General features: G+C 37.0%; 1 protein-coding gene across 1 annotated transcript; it reads right to left on the bottom strand.

Moving 5' to 3' along the window:
* Positions 1 to 5,101: 5,101 nt before the first annotated feature.
* Positions 5,102 to 13,436, bottom strand: LOC149182649 (uncharacterized). Its single transcript, XM_089414623.1, has 2 exons — positions 12,243 to 13,436; positions 5,102 to 6,265 (listed from the first exon to the last, which is right to left on the bottom strand). Exons 1-2 carry the CDS (start codon positions 13,434 to 13,436, stop codon positions 5,102 to 5,104), a joined length of 2,358 nt encoding a protein of 785 aa, XP_089270749.1.
* Positions 13,437 to 25,291: the final 11,855 nt, after the last annotated feature.

The raw sequence follows: 25,291 nt of genomic DNA, 5'->3' as shown, positions 1-25,291 counted from the left end.
CCCCACACGCTCAAAGCGATGAGTGCGGTGGCACTTGGCATGAGTACATGCAAGGGTGGTGGGAAAGGTGGTAGGGATGGCAAGGACGAGGTGAGAGGAAGAGTAATTAAGGTAAGACAAGTGCGTAAGAATTGTAATATGGTCTGTGGAGTAAGGAGCTGGAGTAGCAGAGAAGGAAGGCAACGACATCAACAACAACAACCTTGGAGCGAAAACATGTATGTATCTTGGCTCTTCGCCTCCCTTACAATGACGACTGGGCTTGATTCTTGCTGGGGGGAAAGGGAGATACCTGGGAAGGGAAATTGGGGGAAACGTAGGGGAAATTGGCAGAGGCATCAGGCTATATTAGTCTGGCTTTGCATCTTTATCTTGAGCCTGTCGAGAATTGATTTGGCCAGTGGCTGTGAGGTACTTACTGTGGGTAGCATTGGGACCTCGGGCTTCACATGTTGTAGACTGAGAGAGACTAGGTGCTAGGGATGGGTAGGTAGCAACTGGGCGATGGAGGTTGAGGGTAGCAAAGAGAAACTAACATGTTGGGTTGGCAGTTGGACCAACGGTTGCAACCATGGCAATCTATGGGGAGCTGGGAGTAGTAACTGCGCAAAGAAACCAGCTAGGATCCCGGTGGGGGAGGATGGGTATGACAAGGGAAGAGGAATGGCTTTGGTTTACTGGGCAGAGGGGAACAGAATGACATACCATGACAGAAGATTGGTTGAGCTAAAGCTATGGATATTTGCATGGCCTCGGCAGGGGCATGTCGACCTTACTGGGTATGTGAGGCAACAGAGAGGGAGAAGTGAAAAGATTGAAGGGATGTGGAGACCGGCCACATCTCAAGACTGGCCCACCGCCCACCCTGCCCCCTGTTTGGTGCATAATTCAGACAAGATAAAGAGTGGGGAGAATTTCGACACTGAAAATTCCAGTTAAGACAATAAAATGCTCCAATTCTTGCGAATAACACCTCTTTCTTGTGAACATGTATCAAATGGTGCGGAGATGGCTCGACTAGCAAGAGGATGGGGTTGTGGAAGACGAGGTCGGGAGCCTGGAAAGGCTAAGGACCCGAGCACATCGGAACCCCGCAGAGGGGGAAATCAGTCGAGCATCTTATTAGTAAAGCAGTTGCGGCATACCAGGAAGGAACAGATGAAGGCATTCAAAATTTGTTAGAAGAATGGGAAGAAGAAATCAAGCAAAGCAGTGAGATAGAGGAGGAGATGGAGAATTGGAGGACATTAGTCTCGGACCCTAGGAATACCAGAGGAAGGATAACCCAATTCAAGCAGACTTTGTACCTCTATTGGCTAATGAAGAGCACGTTGGGGAAGGCCATGGAACATATCTCGGTGGGGATGGCTCTCTCTCTCCAACACATGCCAAACTACAAACAAGATTTGCAGAGAATCCAATTCCAACTACATAAGCAGGACATTCGATTGGATAGAATTCAAAGGCACATCCCATGCATCATAGAATTGACTGAGATGCCTGGAGAAACTATCAAGGATCCGGCACCGGTGGAATCGACATCGGAAGAGCAGAAGGGATAGTCAGTTTACCTAGTTTCTTTTTGTTTTTATATGCGCTTAGCATTTACTTTACGTCATGCATGCTTAAGGACATATAGAGTCTTGTCATGAAATATAGACATATTAGTTTGGTTAGAAAGATTTAAACTTTATTGTTTTTGGATGGCTTACAATGATGATAGGTGGCCAACAGACTTGGTTTCCCACTGGGCAAGTTGAGGCCACCTAGCCAACCTATGTGGTGTAAATCTTCCGATTATAAATAGAAAATGAAGGGTCCTGCCAAGATTAACAAACAAAAAAAGGATACTTTTACAAATTTAATAGATGCATATATTACAGAAGTATATATTTGAATAACATGATGACTCCCTACCTACAACTAAGGTTTGATTTTATGTTTTTTGATTCTTTGTGTGTCTGTAAAACGTTGTTGAGTAAGTTCATTTTAAGTTTTTTTTTTGTACGCTTGGTAAGACTACATCTTCATCATGTCCAATATATCACCTCGATCGGGGCGGAGAATTGAACCAGTGACTTCACATCAAGGAGTGTCTTAACAAAGCACCTAATCACTATCTATCCAAGATCCTGTGTACAAGTTCATTTTTAAGTTTAAATGTATTTACAATTTCTAAAAAACTATTATTGTGTTTTATGTTAATTTATTGTAATTTTTAAGAATAATTTTTGTTTTCATTTATTTAATGAATTTATAATAGTTGATGGAAGTTAAAATGATTTTAGACATCTTCTTTCTTCTAAATTAGATAAAGATATTGTTTCCATTTATGATGATTATTCATCACCTCGAAAGGGCTTCAACTTACCACATTCATTATTTGATAAAAAGAGAGAAACGTGGGATCTATTACCACATCACAATCCTTAGAGGGGGTTGGGCATCATTTCTTTTTTCTTTTAATTGGAATGCAAATTTATGGAGAATCGGTAACTTCGAAAGATCAATTGCTCCCACAAATGAGCTAGAAACATGGAATCTATTTTCGCATCACAATCCTTGCCGGGGGGGTGTTGGCATCATTTATTTATGCAAATTTGTGGAGAACCGGTTACAACATGTCCCTGGAGACTTCAACCCATGTAGTTGGGGAATCTAATTGTTCACCAAACCAACACATGCAGTTGAGGATTCTAATTGTTCACCAAACCAACCCATGCAGTTGGGGAATCTAATTGTTCATCAAACTACATGGAACCATTTAATATGGTTTCTTTTGGTGCAACCACACATTTGACCACCGCCTCAAGGTTCCCCCGTGGCTGCAGAGAAGCCCTCATGGGAATTGAACCTTTTCCAATGGTGAAAACTCCTCGCTTTCCACCAGATCACTGCCTCAAGGTTCCCCGTGGCTGTAGAGAAGCCCTCATGGGAATTGAACCCTTCCCAATGGTGAAAACTCCTCGCTTTCCACCATTGGATACAACCCTTTTGGGCTTTTGAAAGGACATGGGGGTGGGCTTTAATCCACTTATGTGAGAGGTTTAGGCATCTTTGCCAATACATTATGTTTCAATTTTTATATTAATTTTTTAAAACTCCCTCCAAATATTTCTTCTTTATCAATCACCATCATTTAAGTTTAGATTGATGGACAAAGATCATTCAAATAACATGTTTATCCATAAATTAATTCTAAAGTTTTTAGCACTTATTTTTCTACCCAAATCTAATGAAATTGTCTTTGGTTTTTGTTAAAAAAGTGGAGCATTATAATAGTAAATATCATACATAACTCTAAAATAATGATCCAAATCAAAATGTTATAATATCAAATGTTAGTATCCCGATCAATAAATATATATATATATATATATATATATATAGAAGTAGAATTACAATTATATGTATAGAAATGTGTATGTACACAATATTTAAGTATACTTAAATATTAAACTTAATATATCTACAATAAGATATTTGACGATGATTATGATTAATAATTAAAATCCATATAATATATAATAAATACAGTTATTATATTAAGAAAAATTAGTATATTATATTTTATGATATGTAGATGAGTTATTTGGATTTATCTTGGTTTAGATAAATCACTATTATCCTCTCTAATTATATTCAATTCCAATCAATAACATGTTAAGTTCATATTAGCTATATTGTTCTAATAAATTAAAACCTTGTTTTAAGAACTATATTAACTATATTGTTTTAATAATTTAGAACATTAGTTTTAAGAATTGAGGATTGGTGTATAAAGCTCATTTGTGTGACAACATTAAATTGGTGTTTACCTCCTAAAATTTATGAAAATTTACATATTCTATCCTACAAATTTTATTTTTTTTCCGAAGAAAAAGCGAACTTTTTGTTAAGAAAATAAAAAGTTACATTGCATATGCTGTGAGCATTTCAGTTGCTTCTATTTGACTGCTCATGCAATCAAAAAAGTGACAACCTTTCTGCCATTTGGATCAGACTGTCCTCAAAAAATTCAGCTGTAAAATAATATCATAAACAGCTGATATATATTGTTCAGATTTGTTCATCTTAAGACCATCCTCTCCTACAAGAGAGCATCCAAATAAAAACCAAAAAAAGTATAGTGGGTCTCCTCAGTGTAGAGAGGAAAACAACCCATTACAATACGTATATGATCATAGTGTCCAAGAGAAAATAAGAGAGCATAGTTTTTAAAAAAACTTTTTGTTGCTGATATAGAGTCCGTAAAATAAAACTGTAGCTGAACGAAAAAGAGTAAACATAAAACAGTCATTGATGAAATGCATAGGGTGGCTGATCAGATGATTGAATCTGTCCCTGACGGTCTTCTACTATTTTCCAGACTCCCATAATCTGCTGCAAACCTTCCTTAGAAAGCTGGTCCGCTGAAGCATTACTGTCCCTGAATATATGACATATGGAGAGGCTGTTAAAAGATGTTTTTAATTCCTGCAATTCTTCCAGTAAAGGCTTCAGAATTTGATTTTTTCATAAACTTTTTCCATTAACCCAATTTATAACATTAAGGGAATCTCCAAAGATCTGAATTGTGAAGATGTTTCTTTGTAGAAGCCAGCAGAGGATAAGTCTCAATGCCGACAACTCAGCAAAATTATTTGATCCTGTCCCTAGGCCTACAGAGGTTTTGAGAATGTGATTTACATTTAAGTGAATAACAATAACAGCTCCTGCCCTGTTGTTTTGAGAAGCTCCGTCAAAAAAGGCCCAGGGGATGCCTTCTTTAATGATTACAGTCTTGTTTTGGGCTTGGGATTTTTTAGTTTCTAGGACAGGGATGGACGAATAAATGGAGACACAATGTATAACAGTGACATTTACCGGAGTTTCCTTATCTTGAAAAAGACTCCTGTTCCTAGCAATCCAGACCCCCCAGCAGAAAATGAGGGGAAGGTTTCTCATGTTCCCATCAGGGTGATTTTGCCACCAATTTGCCCAGACTTCTTCCAAGGACCCATTTCCCCATTCTGCCTGAATGTTTAGCAATTTCTCTACCTCCCCCCATATCTTTTTTGTTTCATTACAGTGGATAAAAAGGTGATTAATAGTTTCTGCATCAGATTTGCACACAGGACATCTCCCTGGGCCGTACATATACCTTGACTGAAGTATATCCCAGGTTGGGATTTTTTCGTTTTAACAGACACCAGAAGAAAAGTCTAGCCTTGGCCGGACACTTGAGCTTCCAGAGGTGCTTCGACCACCATTCTGGATCTCCCCATCCCTTCCTCGACATAATGTAATTGTATCCACACTTAGGAGTGTATTCTCCAGTTTCGCCATGAGCCCATATCAGCAAATCCGGACCATCTTTTAACCTGACATTTGATCTGATGAGTTCTTGTATGTAAGAGTTCCATTCGTTCCTCCATCTGATATTCATTCCCATATCTTCCCCATCTTTCCAAGCCTGTCCCCACATGGTAGATTGGCCTTCCTTTTCCACCTGATTTAAAGTAAAAATGCTCTTACTCTCTAAATGTCTGATAAGCCCTGGGGATAGGGCATACTTTTCATTGCAACCTATCCAGGGGTCCAATCCTATCTTCAGGTTCCTTCCATTCCCTATCTTCCACGCCAGTCCTTGTTCTATCACCTTGAACGACTCCACCGTTGCTTTCCATATTACTGAGGCATTCTTCTTATTTTTTACCGGGTTCCTTATCCAATCTTCCAAGGGAACTGGATCTATATATTTCCTTTTCACCACTTTGGTCCATAAATTTTCCATCGAAATTAAGCGCCACCCTGATTTTGCTGCCAGAGAGAGACTAAAGTCGGGTAGACTTTTTATCCCCCATCCTCCCCATTCCTTTGGCCTTGCCACTTTGTCCCAGGCCACCCAAGGAAGCACCGGGTTCTCTTTTGAGCCATCCCACAAGAATCTGCAACATATTCTTCTAATTTTCTCCATAACTCCTTTAGGTACCCAGGTTAATGCTGCCCAGTAGACTGGGATGGCCAGAAGCACGGATTTAATAAGGGTCAATCTTCCAGCTCTGGAAAGCCATTTAAAACTCCAATGAGAGATTCTGGATTCTATCTTTGCAATCAGCCAGTTCCAGTCCTCTTTTTTATATGCATTTGGTTTTAGCCAGAAACCCAAGTATTTGAAGGTGGAGTCCATAGAGCTATATTGAAAGGGAAACAGAGCTTGCAGATGAAACCTATATTGTCTGTCCATACCTGCCACTATCAGCTGAGATTTTCTGGGGTTAATCTGCATTCCAGTTGCTATAAAAAACAGGTCTAGAATGGTTTTTAATTCCTTAAGTTCATTAGAAGCTCCGTTTGAGAAAATCAAGATATCATCAACAAAAAGAAGATGAGAGATGAATAGATTGATTGCTACCTCAATACCTTTTACCTTTCCCTTCCTTCTGGCCTTTTGGATCAGCCTGCTTAAGCCTTCTGCCACTAAGAGAAAAAGCAGAGGAGACAAAGGGCATCCTTGCCTTAAACCTCTCTGTCCTCTAAAGAAAGGGGTTGCTGCTCCGTTAATTAGAACTGCATAGCTGACGTTGGAGATGCACCCCATGATCCAACTGATAAAGTTTGGTTTGAAGCCCAAGTGAGTTAGAAGCGGCCGAATGTATATCCAATTAATTCGGTCATATGCTTTGGATAGATCTATTTTTATTACTGCACCCTTCTTGTTCTTTTGTTTGACACTGTGTAAGACTTCTTGGGCTACTCCGATGGCCTCATGAATTTGTCTTCCATTTAAAAACCCAAATTGCTCCATTGAGATGTGGCTCGCCAGAATAGGTTTGATTCTGTTTGCTATCCCCTTAGCAATAATCTTGTATATACAATTGCATAAGGAAATCGACCTGAAATCCTCAAAATTATCAAGGTCTTCCTTCTTTGGGATGAGGGCTATGAAGGTGGCATTGAAAGGACTGTAGACTTCTCCTTTCTTTCTAGATTCTTCTGTTGGCATTATGTTTCAAGTGTTGTCCTTGATGGCAACTCACTCACAGGTTGGTACAGGTGCTCAGAGGTTGGTACAGGTGATGGCAACTTGATCAGAGGACAGATCTCAGTACAGCAGGTCAAGAAAGAGATATACGCATGTTCAGCAAGGAGAATCCGCGTGTACACGCAGGTTGGCTTCAGTAAAAGCGCGTACATGTGAAAAGTACCCTTGGTCCGTGGTAGTTAGACCTTGGAAGTTGTGCCTATGGTTTTTGGACCATAATGTCTCGACGGACGTGTTGATCCCTAGTTTCGAGGTTGATGGTATTGTGTTTCTATGGTTTTGGCTCTTGGTATTGAACAAGGCCTAAAGCTATATAAGGAGAAGATCACTAGGCAAAGAAGTATGGATTGTGTGTGGCTGACGCAGTGAGAGGATCTGGTATTGTTGGTTATCTGTTCGGGACGCTTGGTAAGGGTCGGATCTGACAGCAAAGGCAGAAGTAATCATTTCTAGATCTGCACGCGGGTTGCCTTTGGAGAAAGCGCGTATACACGCGGTTTTGGTACAGTGAAGTAGCGTATGCATGATAAGGGTTGATATTTCAGGTTGTTGCTGATTCTGGTGGTTGTTGCAGAGTTCTAGATTCTGGTTTGGGTTCTGTGTTCTTGATGACAGGGTTTCAGTGATTCGGTATTGGGTTGTTTAATGAATTATGATGCAAGTATAGTTGATGATTGTATTGTGGTAATGTTTGCTTTGTACTCTTGGATCCAGTCTGAAAATTGATGAAACGTGGTCCCTGAAGGTTGTAGGGTCAGCACCTACGTACTAGTAAATAGATCAGCTAGTACAAGAGCTGAGGGGGTTGTAGCTCCCTTCCAAAAGTAGTTGGAAAACGAGAGAGAGGGTTGTAGCCCTCTGCAGGTTGTAGCCTGCATACTGGTAAAGGACTGCACCAGTATATTGTAAAAGAAGTTTCTCATTAAAGAAAGAAAGAGACGAATTGCAGCAGGTGGTTTTCACCCACATTGGGTTTCCACCTTATATCATGGTGTTCATGTGTGTGGCTCTTGTGTGATGATTCTGTTCTGTTATACTGCACCTGTTTACTGCTAAATTGCTTAATAATGTTCTGATGCATTTACTGAAGATAAGATTAACTGAATCATAAGATATCTGCATATACGCTAGTTGCTTTAGACACAGTCGCGTGTACACGCTGGTTCACTTAACAGAAGTCGCGTATATGTTTCTGAGTAGGAAATTGAAAAGGTTTTATTAATATGATAATACTGATTCACCCCCCCTCTCAGTATTATTTCCAACAATTGGTATCAGAGCAGGTCCTTCAGAGGAAGCTTGATCGCTTGAAGGAAAAGATCCATCAAAATGGCTAATCCAGAAAGAGAGGCACACATCAGGCCACCAGTCTTTGACGGGAACAATTTTACTCACTGGAAGATAAGAACCACTGCATATCTACAGTCTCAAGGAGCAGAAGTTTGGGGACTCATAGAAGGAGGATACAATTTCCCATCAGCAACTCCTACAGATCCAGCAGAGAAAAAGCAATATGAGCTCAATGCCAAAGTAGTTAATATCCTATTGAGTACTTTGACTCAATCAGAATTTATGAAGATCATGCATCTCAAATCAGCTAAGGAAATATGGGACAAAATCATTACAAGTTACGAAGGAGATGATCAGGTAAAAATAGCGAAACTTCAAACTCTCAGAATCCGGTATGAAACTCTTAAGATGCGAAGTAATGAAAGCGTAGCTAATTATTTCCTGCGTATGGATGAGATTGTGAATTGTATGAGGGATCTGGGTGAAGAATTTGAGGAAGTTGTCTTAGTTCAAAAGGTTTTGAGATCTCTGTCTACTAAATTTGATTCTAAAGTATCTGCCGTAGAAGAAAAGGAGAATGTGCGAAAAATTACCATGTCACAGCTTCACGGGATCTTAACTGCTTTTGAAATGCGACTAGAGGTACCACCAGAGGCCGCATTCGAAGTGTCAGAGGAAGAAGATGAGGTAAATTTTGTCAAGAATCTTGAACGTGGAACTGGACGGTTCAAAGATAAGCTGCCTTTCAAATGTTTTCTATGTGGTAGAGTTGGTCACTATGCTGCTAGATGTCCTCATAACAAAGAAAGGATATATGAAGAAGATGGTAGAAGCTATTATTCCCATATTAAAAGTTCATTTAATGATAGTGAAGATATTAGAAGTCTCATGGCGCACAAGAAGAAGAATGCTTCATCCAATGATAGCGAGGATATTAAAAGTCTCATGGCACATGAAGAGAAGAATGCAGAAACTGAAGAAGCTGCCAAATTAAAAGAACTATTGGAAACGGAAACCAGGGTAAGGGAGAAATTGCAGGATATAGCAAAAGATCAGAGCACAACTATTCAGAGACTTGAATCAAAGATCCTCTCTCTAAAAGAAGATCTTGAAGATCAAGAACATGAAGTGATCAAACTAAAGCGACAAGTAGAAGAAGGGAGAAAAGTTGAAGAAGACCTAAGGAAGCAGTATCTGAAAAAGGAAGAACAACATCAAGTTGAGGTAAATATCTTGAAAGGTAAACTAGAAGAAAAGGATAAGCTTTTACGATTTCAAGATAGTTCTAAAGTCTTGGATGATATTCTTAATAGTCAAAGATCTCCTGCTATCAAGACTGGTCTTGGTTTTCATGAATATGTTGAAGGTGAATCTAGTTCACAAGGTGAGACAAGAAACTCTAATGAGAAATCTGAAATGCTCAAGGAACAACCAAGAAAAGAAATTCCTCAAGGAAGATCCTTTACTCCTAACTATGGACGTGATAGACGATTATTTCCTCCGCTGAATAAAGTTGAATGTTATGTATGTCATAATCTTGGACATGTTGCAGCCAGATGCAGAAGTAGAATGGTTCAAGAAAGATCATCTCATCCCAGGTATTTCAGAGGGTATTGCTTTGCCTGTAATGCATATGGACACAAAGCATTTGATTGTGATAGAAGGAACATGAAAAATATAAGGTGCTATACATGCAACAACTATGGGCATAAAGCAAGGGAATGCAGAAGCAGATTTCAAAATTCAAGACAAGGGGACCATACATCATCACAGTTGCAGGAATTGAAGAAGACAGAGACAGAAAGGTGTGGGATAACTCAGACAGCTGACATAACAGACACAGGGGAATCTGAAAGTGATGAAATTCAGTATTCCATCCTGCATACGCTGATAGACTGAAGACAAGTCGCGTATATACGCGAGTTACAGGCTGCAAAGTCGCGTATATGAAGATAGGGCAGCAGAACAGACCTAGGTTCAGTCATGGTTGGCTCAGGCTCAGGGGGAGCAGAACAGACTCAGGAAATGGTTCAGACATGGTTGGCTCACACTCAGGGGGAGAATATTCTTCAAATAACTCATTGTTGGCACTATGGTTAGAAGTTGATGATACATCTTGTTGTTTGATCAAAGGAATGATGATGCTTATGATACAGATCTGAATGGCTGGTCTTAGAACTTGCATCTGCTCAAGGGGAGCGTGGATAGATTGGTACACTTTGGCATATACAAAGGGGGAGCCAAATTAGAAACTTCAGCATGTACTCAGGGGGAGTATGGACAGCAGTATGGACAGCAGAAGGTATACCAAGGAAGAGAATATCTTGGTCCACCCTTTGCCCTTGATGTCAAAGGGGGAGAGTGACTTGGTGTGGTGGTTGCCATCAAGTCCAAAGGGGGAGATTGTTGGCATTATGTTTCAAGTGTTGTCCTTGATGGCAACTCACTCAGAGGTTGGTACAGGTGCTCAGAGGTTGGTACAGGTGATGGCAACTTGATCAGAGGACAGATCTCAGTACAACAGGTCAAGAAAAAGATATACGCATGTTCAGCAAGGAGAATCCGCGTGTACACGCAGGTTGGCTTCAGTAAAAGCGCGTACATGTGAAAAGTACCCTTGGTCCGTGGTAGTTAGACCTTGGAAGTTGTGCCTATGGTTTTTGGACCATAATGTCTCGACGGACGTGTTGATCCCTAGTTTCGAGGTTGATGGTATTGTGTTTCTATGGTTTTGGCTCTTGGTATTGAACAAGGCCTAAAGCTATATAAGGAGAAGATCACTAGGCAAAGAAGTATGGATTGTGTGTGGCTGACGCAGTGAGAGGATCTGGTATTGTTGGTTATCTGTTCGGGACGCTTGGTAAGGGTCGGATCTGACAGCAAAGGCAGAAGTAATCATTTCTAGATCTGCACGCGGGTTGCCTTTGGAGAAAGCGCGTATACACGCGGTTTTGGTACAGTGAAGTAGCGTATGCATGATAAGGGTTGATATTTCAGGTTGTTGCTGATTCTGGTGGTTGTTGCAGAGTTCTAGATTCTGGTTTGGGTTCTGTGTTCTTGATGACAGGGTTTCAGTGATTCGGTATTGGGTTGTTTAATGAATTATGATGCAAGTATAGTTGATGATTGTATTGTGGTAATGTTTGCTTTGTACTCTTGGATCCAGTCTGAAAATTGATGAAACGTGGTCCCTGAAGGTTGTAGGGTCAGCACCTACGTACTAGTAAATAGATCAGCTAGTACAAGAGCTGAGGGGGTTGTAGCTCCCTTCCAAAAGTAGTTGGAAAACGAGAGAGAGGGTTGTAGCCCTCTGCAGGTTGTAGCCTGCATACTGGTAAAGGACTGCACCAGTATATTGTAAAAGAAGTTTCTCATTAAAGAAAGAAAGAGACGAATTGCAGCAGGTGGTTTTCACCCACATTGGGTTTCCACCTTATATCATGGTGTTCATGTGTGTGGCTCTTGTGTGATGATTCTGTTCTGTTATACTGCACCTGTTTACTGCTAAATTGCTTAATAATGTTCTGATGCATTTACTGAAGATAAGATTAACTGAATCATAAGATATCTGCATATACGCTAGTTGCTTTAGACACAGTCGCGTGTACACGCTGGTTCACTTAACAGAAGTCGCGTATATGTTTCTGAGTAGGAAATTGAAAAGGTTTTATTAATCTGATAATACTGATTCACCCCCCCTCTCAGTATTATTTCCAACATCTTCTACTACTTCGGTTATTTCTGCACCAATCAAATCAAAAAAATGAAGGAAAAGCTCTATAGTCCATCCGTCCGGTCCAGGACTTTTTTCTTTGGCCATGGATTTCATTACTGACTCTACTTCCTCCTTAGTTACCGGGCATAACAACTCCTCTGCTTCTTCCTCCTCAACAAATCTTGGGAAGCATTGAGCTGTTTTTATTACCTCAGCAATGGTAGCCTCGTCTGGGTGTGCAAATAAACTCTGGAAGTGCCTCTGCCCAAGGCCTGATAATGAATTGAAAGACCGAAACTCCCTCCCTTCTTCGTTTTTTAGGTTCCATATGGTGTTAGCAGATTTCCTCCCTTTAGCGTAGTTGTGAAAAAAACTGGTGTTCTCATCTCCAGATTTTAACCAAATCGCTCTACTCTTGAGCCTCCATTCCTCTTCTTTTGCCAATAGAATTTGGTTCTGAAGTTTCTCGAGGTGGAGAATCCTTTCTTTTGAGACCTGGGTAGCGTATCCATCCTCCTCTATGCTTTCCAGCTTTTTCAGTTCTTCACTTATCCTGGATTGTTCCTCATTCTGCTTTGCCTTCCTATCTTTTGCCCAGAGAATGGTCGCTTTCTTCAATCTTTTGAGGTTTTCCATAAACAAGAAGCCATTATCCTCAATTGAGCTATTATCCGGGTGTCTCCAGGTTTCTTTGAAGAGATTGGTAAAAGAAGTTTCCTGCAACCATGAAGAATTAAACTTAAAAGGTGTCGGAGGCTTTAGAGGGGGAATGGAGAGGTCTAAAAAAACAGGGAAGTGATCAGAAGACCCCCCTTCTTCAACCCATTGTCTGAAAATAGGGATCTTTGAGGCTAATTCTTCAGAGATGAGGAAACGGTCCAGTCTTTTCGCCACTCTAGCCTCCCCTGCTCTCCGATTCCTCCAAGTCGGCTTTAGCTTTATCGGGTTAACATCTATAAATTTGTTGACCGTTAGGAGGTTTAGGAAAAAGTCTGTCAAAGGATCTTCCCTAGCTGATGGTCCCCATGCCTCCGCTCTCCCTACGGAGAAATTTAAATCTCCTCCCATCACCAAGTGTTTTGTCTTCAGCAGCGATTTGGACATCAAATCGTTCCAGAAAAACTCCCTTCCTTGACAGGGCCCGTATACATTGAGAATAGTAATAGGCAATGCAAAATCTGGGGATTGAATTTCCATACCCATCACCTGCTTCATCCCCCACTGATTTGTCACCTTTATTCTCCCTTCCTTGAAACCTATTGCCAATCCCCCTGAATGACCATCTGAATCCACTGCTGAGAATTTCCAGCCCGGGAGGAGAGCATTTAGTCTCAATTCTACTTCTGCTCCGTTCCCTAAAGTCTCTTGCAGAAAAAGAATCTCTGATTTTGAATTTTGAATCATCTCTCTAAGAGCTAGTCTTTTGGGTTTACTGGCTAAACCCCTACAATTCCATGATGTCAATATCATTTTATAACATTTTCAGGGGTCTGCACCGCTCTAAGAACCCCAGTGATGGACTGTTGTTTCCCGTCAGCTACATCAAACTTTGCTTTTATCTTGGCCTTGGCTAGGTTAGACTTCCTACCTCTTTTATTTCTGTTTTGGCTTTGAGAGGGGAGCTGACCTATACCGCCTACTGATTCTGAGGATACAGGCTTGCAATCATGGGATCTGAGATTGTAAGGGCAAGGAGTATGGAGGACCGAGGATGCAGGATGAGGCAAACCATCTTCACGATTCAGATCTAGGGAGGGCAAGGCTGCCGAGATGTTTTCCATTGCTCTTTCGCTTTCGGAGGGTTTTGGAGAAGATGCCAGCTCCCCAAAGCTCTCCTCTTTTGCTTTGACAGGTTCCGTCTCCAGGTCCTTGCCCGAACCACTGAGCAGGGCTGCTTCCTGAGTCTGCCCTTCCTGATGAACCTCTGTCTCCAGTCCTTCAGCATTCTGATCCACAAAAGCCTCCTTCTCTTGATTGAAATGAGATTGTCTGATGTCCTTCTCCCAATAAGATGATGTCCCCCGAAATCGTCTTCTTCTCCTGCCCAGAGGACATTCCTTGGCCAAGTGACCATATGCATGGCATCTATGGCACCGAAAGGGCAAGAATTCATAATCCAAAATCTGCTCAAAAACATAATCTTTGTATTGAAGGTTTATCTTTTCTGCAAGTCCTCTGCTTGGGTTTAGACTGACTAAGATCCGTGCCATAGCCTTGTTCCTGGTTTCTAAGAAAGTCATATCAGCTTCCAGAAAAGAACCCAATCTATTCCCAATCGCTTTGAAGACTGATTCGACCCATAGGAATGAGGGCAACCCTGGAGCTCTAACCCAGACCGGGAAGACGTCCGTTTTTTCGTGGATAGCATCAAACAGGGGATTCCATTTCTTCAGCAGCACGGGAATGTTTCCTATGGCCCAATTCCTTTCGAGTACCCAGTCCGCCGCCTCTTTATTTTCAAAGCGGAACATGAACCATCCTTTTGCAAGGTTTGAAGCCTCGAAACCCTTGATTTGATCAGACAGAAAATTCTGTTCTCCCCAAGCTTGAATAAAACTAGAGGTGAATTTCTTCCCTCTCGCCCTGCCAACCAATGTACACTCTGCCACCTCCAAGGTTTCCTCAATAGTCACATCCATGCCCAGCACCAAGTTCCCTTCCAAGTCCTGTGAACCGATTGGTCTCTGTTTTTTCCTCTTTTCCCCTTTTTTCTTATTCCTTGCGTCCACCTCCCTTGTCTCCTTACTTATAACATTCCTGTCTAGGTCTTCCGGGGCCGGAAACGGAGGGGGTTCATACTCAGAACTGGGCGGGTTCGAAAAACCTGTGAAGTCTGGGAAAGAATCGGCTAGGGTTTGTTTACAAACCTGTGAACCCAAATTTTCTCCTGTACCTGCCGATTGATAATCAGGGGGGACTCCATATCCTTCCGCCGGCCGTTCTCCTAATCCTTTAGTGCAGTCCTGTTCTTTAGCAAAGGATACCCTAGAAATCGCTGAAACCCTTCCAGGTCCCCTTGCGCTTCCCTGCCCAGAACTTAACCCTAAATTTACTATGTCCTCTATACCTCCGGAGTGAAAACGCCCGACCGAGAAGGACTTACCTTTGTTGCTATGGCTCTGGTGATAACTTGCATGCAACGCGTCCTCATCAGATCTGCATGACCGCTGTGAAAAGGGCGGGTCCTGATGATGGAAGACATTCCCTTCGCATTCCTTGGATAATTGGAGAAAGGATTGTTTGTTCTCGGTCGATTTCTGCGTAAGGGTTTCAGGCCTTGAAGATTCATAACCTCCGAAGTAGCGCTCAATGTTCCTCGCGGTAGGGTCTTTCCCCCAAACCGACAGAATATCCTCCAGCTCCGGGTCAAGGTCCACCAGCTCATTTGAATTAACCATGGTTACTGTGACCGCTCAGGGAAGGTCGCCGGAACGGTTTTGCTGCCAGCACAAAGCTTCTGTCTTTTGCTATCTCAGGAAGTCGAAATATCGAACCTTGCAGCGTAATGACCCCAGCTGTCGGCTTATGTTGAGTCTGACCTCCAGCTGCCTGTCCTCCTGTCACTTTCCCTCCTATTCCTTCACCTGCGAACTGTACTCACCTGCTGGAACCCTAACCCTCGCCTGATCCTGGTTCCGGCCAGAGTTTTTTCTCCCAAACCCTCGCCATCCAAACCTGTACCTGTGTAGTTAGTTCTAATTAAAGACTAGTTCATCCTACAAATTTATTTATATTAAAAAATAATTTATTTTAAATTTTAAATTTACAACTTGAAATTTTTAATAATAATTTGTGTGACAACATTAAATTGGCGTTTCCCTCCCAAAAATTGTACATATGTACATATTATATCCTCCAAATTTAATTTTATTAAAAATAATTTATTTTATATTTTAAATTTAAAATTATACAATTTTAAGAATTCTTAATAGATATTAATTTAATAATTAAAAACACACATCCTCTTTTGTTCTTTACTTATATATTTTTTACATATTTATAAGTTGAATTTAATAAATAAATAAATAAATAATGAAAAAAATGAGATGGTTTTGAAAAAAATAGAAATATTATAAGAGAGGAAGTGGCTTTCCATATTTATATGTAGAGGTAGTGAATGAAGACAAAACATTTACAAACTTGAGATAAAATAGATAGGTTGATGGTGATTTTCAATATAGTATAAGAGGATTATTAAATATAGTATAAAAAATTAAGGTTATTTGTTTTATTTCCCAGATGGAGTGAGATGATATGTGTTAGGTTAGAGGGTGCATGGTAGCCATCCCTCTAAGTGTGTATAAGGATGTGCCATGACGCTCTCCTTGGAGTATGATGAGGGACTTGAACATGGGGCATGCTTCACCATGGGCTTTAATGGATCTATGGTGTTACATCACCTTTGATACCTTTGTAATCATTGTGAAACGATGAGTGAAATAATAGGAAGGATTGTGGTTTTAATGGTTGATGGCCTTCAATTTTGGGAGAGGTATACAAGCATCACCAATGTCAACCTCTCTAGGTATGGTAATGATGGAATTAAGCAATTGATTAATCGCACTAGCTTCTATCATGTTCGAAGGGATTATGTTGATATGACTGGGTAGTAAGTAAGAATGACATGTGTTTCCTTTAAGATTCTCCTTCTTTCTATTTTCATTATAGAGAGACATAATAGTGCTTTAGGAATTGCCTCGAAGAACTTTTTAATAGTTTGGAGGCTTTTTTGTGCTGTGTTTGCCCTTGTCTCTAAGCAAGTTGGCCATCAAATCTTTGGATTAGGTCCTTGGCATTCCTTACCTTGATCTCCTCCATTACCAACGAGATTTTCTAGTTGCTTAAATTAAGTCAGCCTGCTCTGGTCTTGGTTTTTGGTCTTAGTCTCATTCTTAGAGTGTCAAGCTTATTTCTTGCCACATATAGGGGTTCGATGCCCTTGAGTTACAAAGTTCCTACAATATCATAACAACAAGAAAGTTGCCATCCAAGGACGACATATTATGGAAATCAAGGTGGAGCTTGTGCTCATCAATGAGTGGAATCCTCTACATGCCATTATCATGAGCAAACTCCATAGTGCAGATAGGAGGAACTCAATGAAGCAAAACGAGACATCAGAAGCAAGTGTGGGTGCTTGTTTCACATGGGCACTAGAGAAATTGGACTCCTAGTTATCAAACATAGGTCACAATAGGGGTAGGCACAACCGCGACATGCACACAATTGACTTATAATGGCACATGAAGAATCTAATGGCACGGGTTCTATTAGACATGAATGAAGCTAAGGATAATTTTTTTAATGCTGTATAAGCCCCAACTTTATATGAAGTATATGGATCATCACTTGCAGAGAATCAAAGACCATTTGGGCCTCCCACTTGACCCAGGAAGCTCCCATACTCATCCTAGTCTTATGCTACATTGTTGCTAATTTAGTTTTGGCTTTTAATTTCATGATTTTTAGTTTACTATGGATGGCTAGAAAACATCCAATTAAAAAAAAAAAAAAAAAAATCATTTTTGGACTTGCATTTTGATACCAAACTCAAATAGTTAAAAGTTTAAGGTTTTGCCACTAGTCTAGTTTCTCAAGTGGCCAACCAAGGCAAGCCAAGACCACAAAGCTTGCAATTTGTCGATAAACCAATCGAATTTTAATTTTACACATGGAAGAAAATGTTATTTGTTTTGTATATATAAAATAATTAACTATTTATTTATTTATTGGTAAGAATTATTTATTAATTTATAAAATTTGGAATATATAAAATATATATGAAAAATATGAATTTTTTTCTTTTCTTTTTTCTTTTCATATTTTTTTTTTAACGTGTTCTAGGCTTTTATTATTAGTAGTAATTGCTTCTTAATAGAGGCATTTGAATTGGATCCCTTCCATGGTTCATAGATTCTAATTCATACCTTATCTTCCCCTTCTATAAAGAATCACCATGTAATGGGACCACTAAAAGGGGAAGGACATTGAGGGTCAAGATCATATATATGTCTTTTTGAGCTAATTTAGAGAGAGAGTAGTAACATATTTTAGAGTTGCAAATGTAAATTTCTCTTAGGTCTTGCTTGGTTTTTCCATTGAAGAGTCGTGTTTAAATCTTTCCTTGGAGATGATTCATATTCTTCCCTTTAATAGTTGTTAAAGCTTTGTCATTAGATGTGAAGTCCACATAGGTCCATAATCATAACAAAATTTGCATCAAAATGCAATGCTTTCGTAATTCATAAATTGTATCTAATTTTAATCACTACTCTCTAACATTATTAAATTTTGTCTAAATACATATATATCTACGTGAAAAATATTGTAAACCTTATCATTGAACATTTAAATCAAAATAAATCAAAATAGTAAACTTTTCTAAAATATTACTAATAACCCATAAAACTAATAACCCCTCTGCTAAAGAAATATTAAATACTATAACCTCAAGAAAAACCCCAAATATTAAATACTCTCACCTCAAGCAAAACCTCAACAAATATTCTCCACTCTCACCTCAAGCAAAACCTAACAAATATTCTCTAGACAAGTGCAAAAGGCTTTATAAGAGAGACCTTCTACCACCTAGTGGTGTCTATATCTTGGCATCAAAGTTCAAGATGATAAAACCTTATTTTAGTGGATGATAACTAGTATAATAACTAATAACCAGTGTAGCTTGTAAGTAAGATCCCAAGTTGTCGTAATCCAATTATGTGGCTTTTTAATGAGGGACATAAACCTTTGAACCTTCAAAACCATGCCATGTGTTAATAAAATAGCATCCTTATCGTCCCACGTGTTAAAAGCCTCCCCTGCTCCTCAATGAAACAATAAAAAGAAGGGGAAGAAAAGTTAAAGTGCATTCACTCTGATTAGAAACCACCACCGTGTTAGATGAAAGAAAACCCAATACAAATTACATAGTAAAAATGCACAATACAAAAAGTACTATTTTTTTTTATTTTTTTTTTTAATCTCTAATAATTATATAAACCCTAATAATAATGGGCAAAATTAATAAATATTAAAAACAAAAATATATTTATAACCAATTATAATTTGTATTACACACTCATCTTAAAATGCAAGTTGATTTCATTATTATTTTAGTAAAAAATGAATTACTTAATTTGAACATGGCAGTGCTCAAATTAAAATTTAATTCATTAGGTTTGTGTGGTTATTTTTAAATGTTTATTTAATGTATTTATAATTTTATTATGTTTGTGTAATTTTTTTTTAAAGTTTGGTAGTATTTTTTTATTAAATTACGGAAATAAAGCAGGTTACATCTATATATCTGAAAGTTAAGTGGTTTCAACTTGCAAAATGGGAAACTAGGTCTGTTGATCGCCTAACTGTGAAATATGTCATCCATAAGCAAAAAATAATAAGTCTGTCCAACCATGCTATATAAACCTGAGAGTCTTTATACTTCCTATTCTCTAAATAATTATAAACATAACTAATAATAAGTCTAAAACTATAGGACTGAAGCATTCAAAATGTAAAAACATGGGTGCATTGTCACTACTCATCATCAGTTGAATCCATCGAAGCAGGGTCCTTCACAGTGGAACCTGGCAGCTCTGTGTGGGGTATGCAAGGGATGTGTTGCTCAATTCGGCTCAGCCGACCACTCTGTTGTTGCAGTTGGAATTGAATTTTTTGCAATTCTTTGGTGAAATCTAATTGCCCCCAAGGGGCTACATGCATGTCAGGAGGAAATTATTCTAGAGCTTTTGCCAGAATGCTCTTCATCATCCAGAATAGGCACACTGTCTGCTTGTATTGGGTTACTCTTCCACGAGTATGGCCTGGATCTGGGGCCATTGCTTGCCACTCATCCATGTCCAAATCAAAGTCTTCCACAGTCTGCCAAATTTCATCTTCCCACTCTGCAATCAGCTGCCTAACTGGGTTGGAGTTGCTGGCATGGTAAGCTTGGGTCGCTTCTTCAATTATACGCGAGGCTGGCTTGCACCCTCGACTCGTCCCAGCTACCCCATTGGAAGAGTTGGGTTGGCTTCCCAGCGACGAGGTTGCCTTTCTCTATTTTACCCATCCTCAGCTTCCACTGCCATTCTTCTTTGTTCCCTTTTCTCGATCCATTCTGTTGTCGTTTCCTGTAAAATACTTTTCTTTTCCCACCACCAGATTTCCACCAGCCCAGGGCTACAGTTTGGGTGCTCGACGATGCCAAAGGTCACGCTCACATTACAAACCATGAACCACTATCAATAACTGAGGGCATCAACATTCTTCATCTACACAAAATTCCCCATACACACTAGTTCCATAGGAGCATGAATGCCCAAGCTACCCTCCTCAACAAGTCGAACTAAATGCTTCCCACTCCAATTGTCCTTAAAACTCTGCCACCTTCAGGCATTAAACCTCGCATGCTTGCCGCCACTGCTCCAAGTGTTGGCTGCATGCAGAGAGTGGCAATGACTATCTTAAAGATCCACATTAATCTCTCGGCCCAGACAAACCCAGTAAGGCCAATTGACACCCAATCAAAAAATTTGTATAATTATTTTTAAATATTTACATAACATATATATAATTTTTTGAAAATTTCAAAATAAATATTTATTTATTAAATAATGATTAATCATAAAATTAATTAAAAAAAATAAATTAAAAAAAAAACCATCTTAAAAAAATCGCAAAAAAAACATCTTTAAAATAAATAAAAAATATCACTAATTAGATCTAAGATAGAGAAGTGTATAATTTTTTATGAATTAATATTTGATAATTTAATTCATTGTCATTGACTTAAAAGTTATAACATTTTAATATAAATAAAACATCATTTTTTTTTTTAACATTCTTTAGAAGCTTTACCGATGCATATACTACAATAACATATATTTGAATAATTTGATGATTACCTACCTAAAACTAAGGTTTGATTTTTGTGTTGCTTGATTCTTTGTTTGTGTCAAAATTTATAAGGAAAAACTTAGTTGAGTAAGTTCATTTTCAAGTTTAAATGTATTTACCATTTTTAAAGATCTATATTGTGTTTATAAATTAATTTATTGTAGTTTTTAAAAATAATATTTTTTTCCGATGTATTTTTTCCTTTATTTAATGAATTTATAAAATGGATAAAAGTTATAATTTTTATTTATTTATTATTATTATTTTTCAAATTAGATAAATATATTATTTTTCTTTTTAATTTTGAATTATTTTTACTTATTATGATTTTTAATTTTATTAAAGGGGTTTCAATTCACAATTTCTACTATTTATAAAAAGAGAAATATGGAATTTATTTCCACATTGTAATGTTTAGAGTGGGGTTGAGCATCATTTTTTTTTCTTTTAATTGGGATGTGAATTTCTAGAGAATCAATAACTTTGAAAGATCAACTTCCACTATTACACCAGATACAACTATTCATAAATCTCACAAACGTGCGAGTTACAGCATATCTCCGAAGACTTCAACCCATGCAACTGGGGAAATGAATCGTTCACCAAATGACTCAAGCTAATATCTTTTGACTTACTTTAAAGGAGGACATGAGGGTGGGCTTTGATTCACTTATGTGTGCACAGGTCACTAAACCATTTAATATGGTTTCTCATGGTGCAACCACACATTTTCCCACCACCTCAAGGTGCCCCCATGGCTGTAGGGAAGTCCTCATGGGAATTGAACCTTGCCCAATGGTGAAAACTCCTCGCTTTCCACCATTGGATCCAATCCCTTTGGGATTTTGAAAAGACATGGGGTGGGTTTTAATCCACTTATGTGAGGAAGGTATTTGGTTTCAATTTCTATATTTTTTTTTTTAAACTTCAAATGTTTTTTCTTTATTAATCACCATCTTTTAAGTTTAAATTTGTGGACATGGATCATTCAAATGACATGTCTATCCGTAAATTGATTCTAAAGTTTTTAGTACTTATTTTTCTATCCAAATCTAATAAAATTGACTTAAAAAAAAGGAAAGAATATTATAATAGTAAATATTATAAACAACTCTAAAATAATGAAATGTAAAACAACAAACTAAAACACTTTAAAAAATAATAAAACATCCCTAATATACAAAAAAAAACACTTTAATAAATAATAAAACAAAGTAATAAGTTTGACAACAATGAAATGTAGAACAACGAACTAAAAAACACTTTAAAGAATAATAAAACGTTGAAGAAGGAAAAAAAAGAAAAAAAGAAAAAAGAAAAAATTCTTTAATAAATAATAAAACATCAATAATTTAATAAAACAAAGTAATAAGTTTGACAACATAAAATGAAGAAATATTTATTTTAGTGATAAATTTACAATTAAGTGTGACAACAAAAATAAAGTTATATTTATTTGAATAATAAACATACAAATTAAAAAAATAATAATAAAAATGAACCTAACAAAATATGTATTACCTCTTTAACCTTCCAAATTCAAATGCAGATAAAATATCTATCTATTTAAACTAAATAATCAAATAAATATCTATTTAAACTAAATAATCAAATCAATTGTTAGTTAAAAAAATCTATATATCATAAATAAAAAACCCATCAAAACTATTATTTCACATTCCTAACTTAACATCAACAATAATAACTTTATTACAGGCCACAATAAAACATAATTAACCATATTAATAATTTTAACAATTTCAACCATTTATTTTAAAATATCTTAAAAATTACTTAGCTATAGAATTGATATTCTATCAATTTCTTATACACTTATTTATTAATATCATATAAATTCCACGCTTTTCATTATTAATATCATATAAATTCACATTCCTAACTTAACATCAACAATAATAACTTTATTACAGGTCACCATAAAAACATAATTAACCATATTAATAATTTTAACAATTTCAACCATTAAAGGGATTTAGAACAGTCGGTGAAGGAGCGCGCTGTTAAGGCACTTCGTAAGCAAAGGTCACCGGTTCTAGTCTCACTGATACCAAAAAATCCAGCATGGTTTCCGCTAGTGCAGCTCAGGTCGGGTGCGATCCCCGGATAACTTTGACGACTTAGACGCCCCTGAGTCGTGGCCTCTCAGCCACAAGGTAAAAGTGATTTTCAGGATTCACCCACTTATCAATCAATTTTTTTTTTAACAATTTCAACCACTTATTTTAAAATATCTTAAAAATTACTTAGAATTGATACTCTATCAATTTATTATACACTTATTTATTCTTATCATATAAATTCCACACTTTTCATTATTATAGGAGTAAACCTTGACCAATAAGTTTCAAAAGCTATGATCCGGTTCAATTTCTCCTTTACAATATAGTTAATTAATATTCCTATTAATCTAGTCATATCGATTTTTGTCAACCCTTATTGAAGTTGTGACATAGTGAAGTTCTCAAGAAGTTTAGTTTGGGTTGAGTTTGATAAAACACTTTCCTTAAATTCCCTAGTTTGGTTGGTATTAAAGAAATGATGAAAATATAGACCAGTTGTAAATGTGAAAGGTACTTTGCATGAGAGAAAAGAGACCAGGTGGGGTTTGCATTATGTGTCCCGACAGATAAAGAAAGTAAGTTGTTTTTCATGAAGATACACACTTCCAAAGGGAGAAAAATAGCATGGACTTATAGTTAAGTGCATAGATAATGAAACCCCACCTCCTCTTGTCCATCCTTACCCACTTGTATCACGTGATAATCAATCCACCTTTATGTTCTAAATGTTCTTGATTTAAAGTGACACCCACATAATTTATTATAATTATAATACATTATTCTTCCACTGCAAGTTATTGCATTCTACAAACTAGGGTTTGGTGTGTGAGAGATTCTAACCACAGAATCTAAATGATAATGATCTTGGGTATGGTTTTAATAAAAAAATAAAAAAATTTAAATTATATTAAATTTCATTTAATTGAGATATATTTGAAAAATATTAACTTTATATATTATAGATAAGGCAAAAAATATTATTATTAATATATATATATATTTATTAAAATAAAAAATATCAATAAATTTAACTTAAAAAATTATTAAAAATTTTAAATAATAAAAAATATTTTGATATATATTTTACTAACCCAAAATTGATATATATATATATATGTATGGGTTTGTCTTATTCAACTCTGTGAAAAGAATTAGCGAGTAGTACATATATTGATAAATAAAAAACAAATGTGGTTTGTCTTCTTTAACTGTGTGAGGAGAACTAGAGCTGAGGAACCTATATATTGATATATCACAGACAAATGTGGTTTGTCTCATTCAACTTTGTGAGAAGAATTAGAGAGTACTACATATGTAAATGTGTATGTGGAGATTGAAGCACATATTACAAGGTAAGGGGCTATTTTTCAATTTTACATTGTTTTTATACTTATATTTAATTGAAGGTTATGATAGTGGTATTTGTTATTGTTATGTGTGATTAAAAATATTTAATATATATATAAATAAAATAGTGTGAATTAGTATTGTAAATTAATTTTTTAAAATTTATTGTTATTATATATAGATAGTGAATTAGTTTGTATTTGTGAATAGTAATTAATGATAATTGTTTTTATTGTTAATTTGATAATTAAGTTACAATGAGATTTTACAACTAAGTTTATTTATTTTTTTCATATACATATATGAAAAGGAAAAGAAAATTTAAAATATTTTAAAATTTTAATTATTAGGCGCTCCTAGATATATATGCCAGCGGCACCCTCCCCTCTATAGATATGGGATATGGGAGATGGGCCCGCCAACTAGAACTGGATATAGCTGTAGCCGCCCTCGGTCCCATCCGGCCTTGACAGTCGAGTGTGCTAACGCACCCTCACCATATGAATAGTGAGTGACTCCATCCCTCACGGGCCTTTTAGAATTTAAGTTTATTTATTTTTTTCATATAAATATATGAAAAGGAAAACAAAATTTAAAATATTATAAAATTTTAATTATTATATTATTACATTAGAAATATTAAATATATTTGCAACTTAATATGATGAAGGTCATAGTCATCTACCCATTAATTTATTTTAATAGGATGAAAGTAATGTTAATCTACACATTAATTTAAAAAAATATAATACTTAAAATAAATTATATATATATATATATATATACTTTTCTTCATTTTATATTTAAATTGATTTTAAATAATTAAAAATTCTATATTTCAAAAAATTAGATTTTTATTATTTTATAGATATAGAGTTGGAATAGATTTATAATTTCTTTTAATAATAAATTTATAGTTTGGAGTAAAAGTTA

Source organism: Pinus tabuliformis, chromosome 3_2 (assembly GCF_031772625.1).
Source record: "Pinus tabuliformis cultivar Carrire ecotype Pingquan chromosome 3_2, CPIR1, whole genome shotgun sequence".
Taxonomy (NCBI): Eukaryota; Viridiplantae; Streptophyta; class Pinopsida; order Pinales; family Pinaceae; genus Pinus; species Pinus tabuliformis.
Note: the sequence above shows the minus strand (reverse complement) of the source record. Positions and strands in the feature narration are given on the sequence as shown.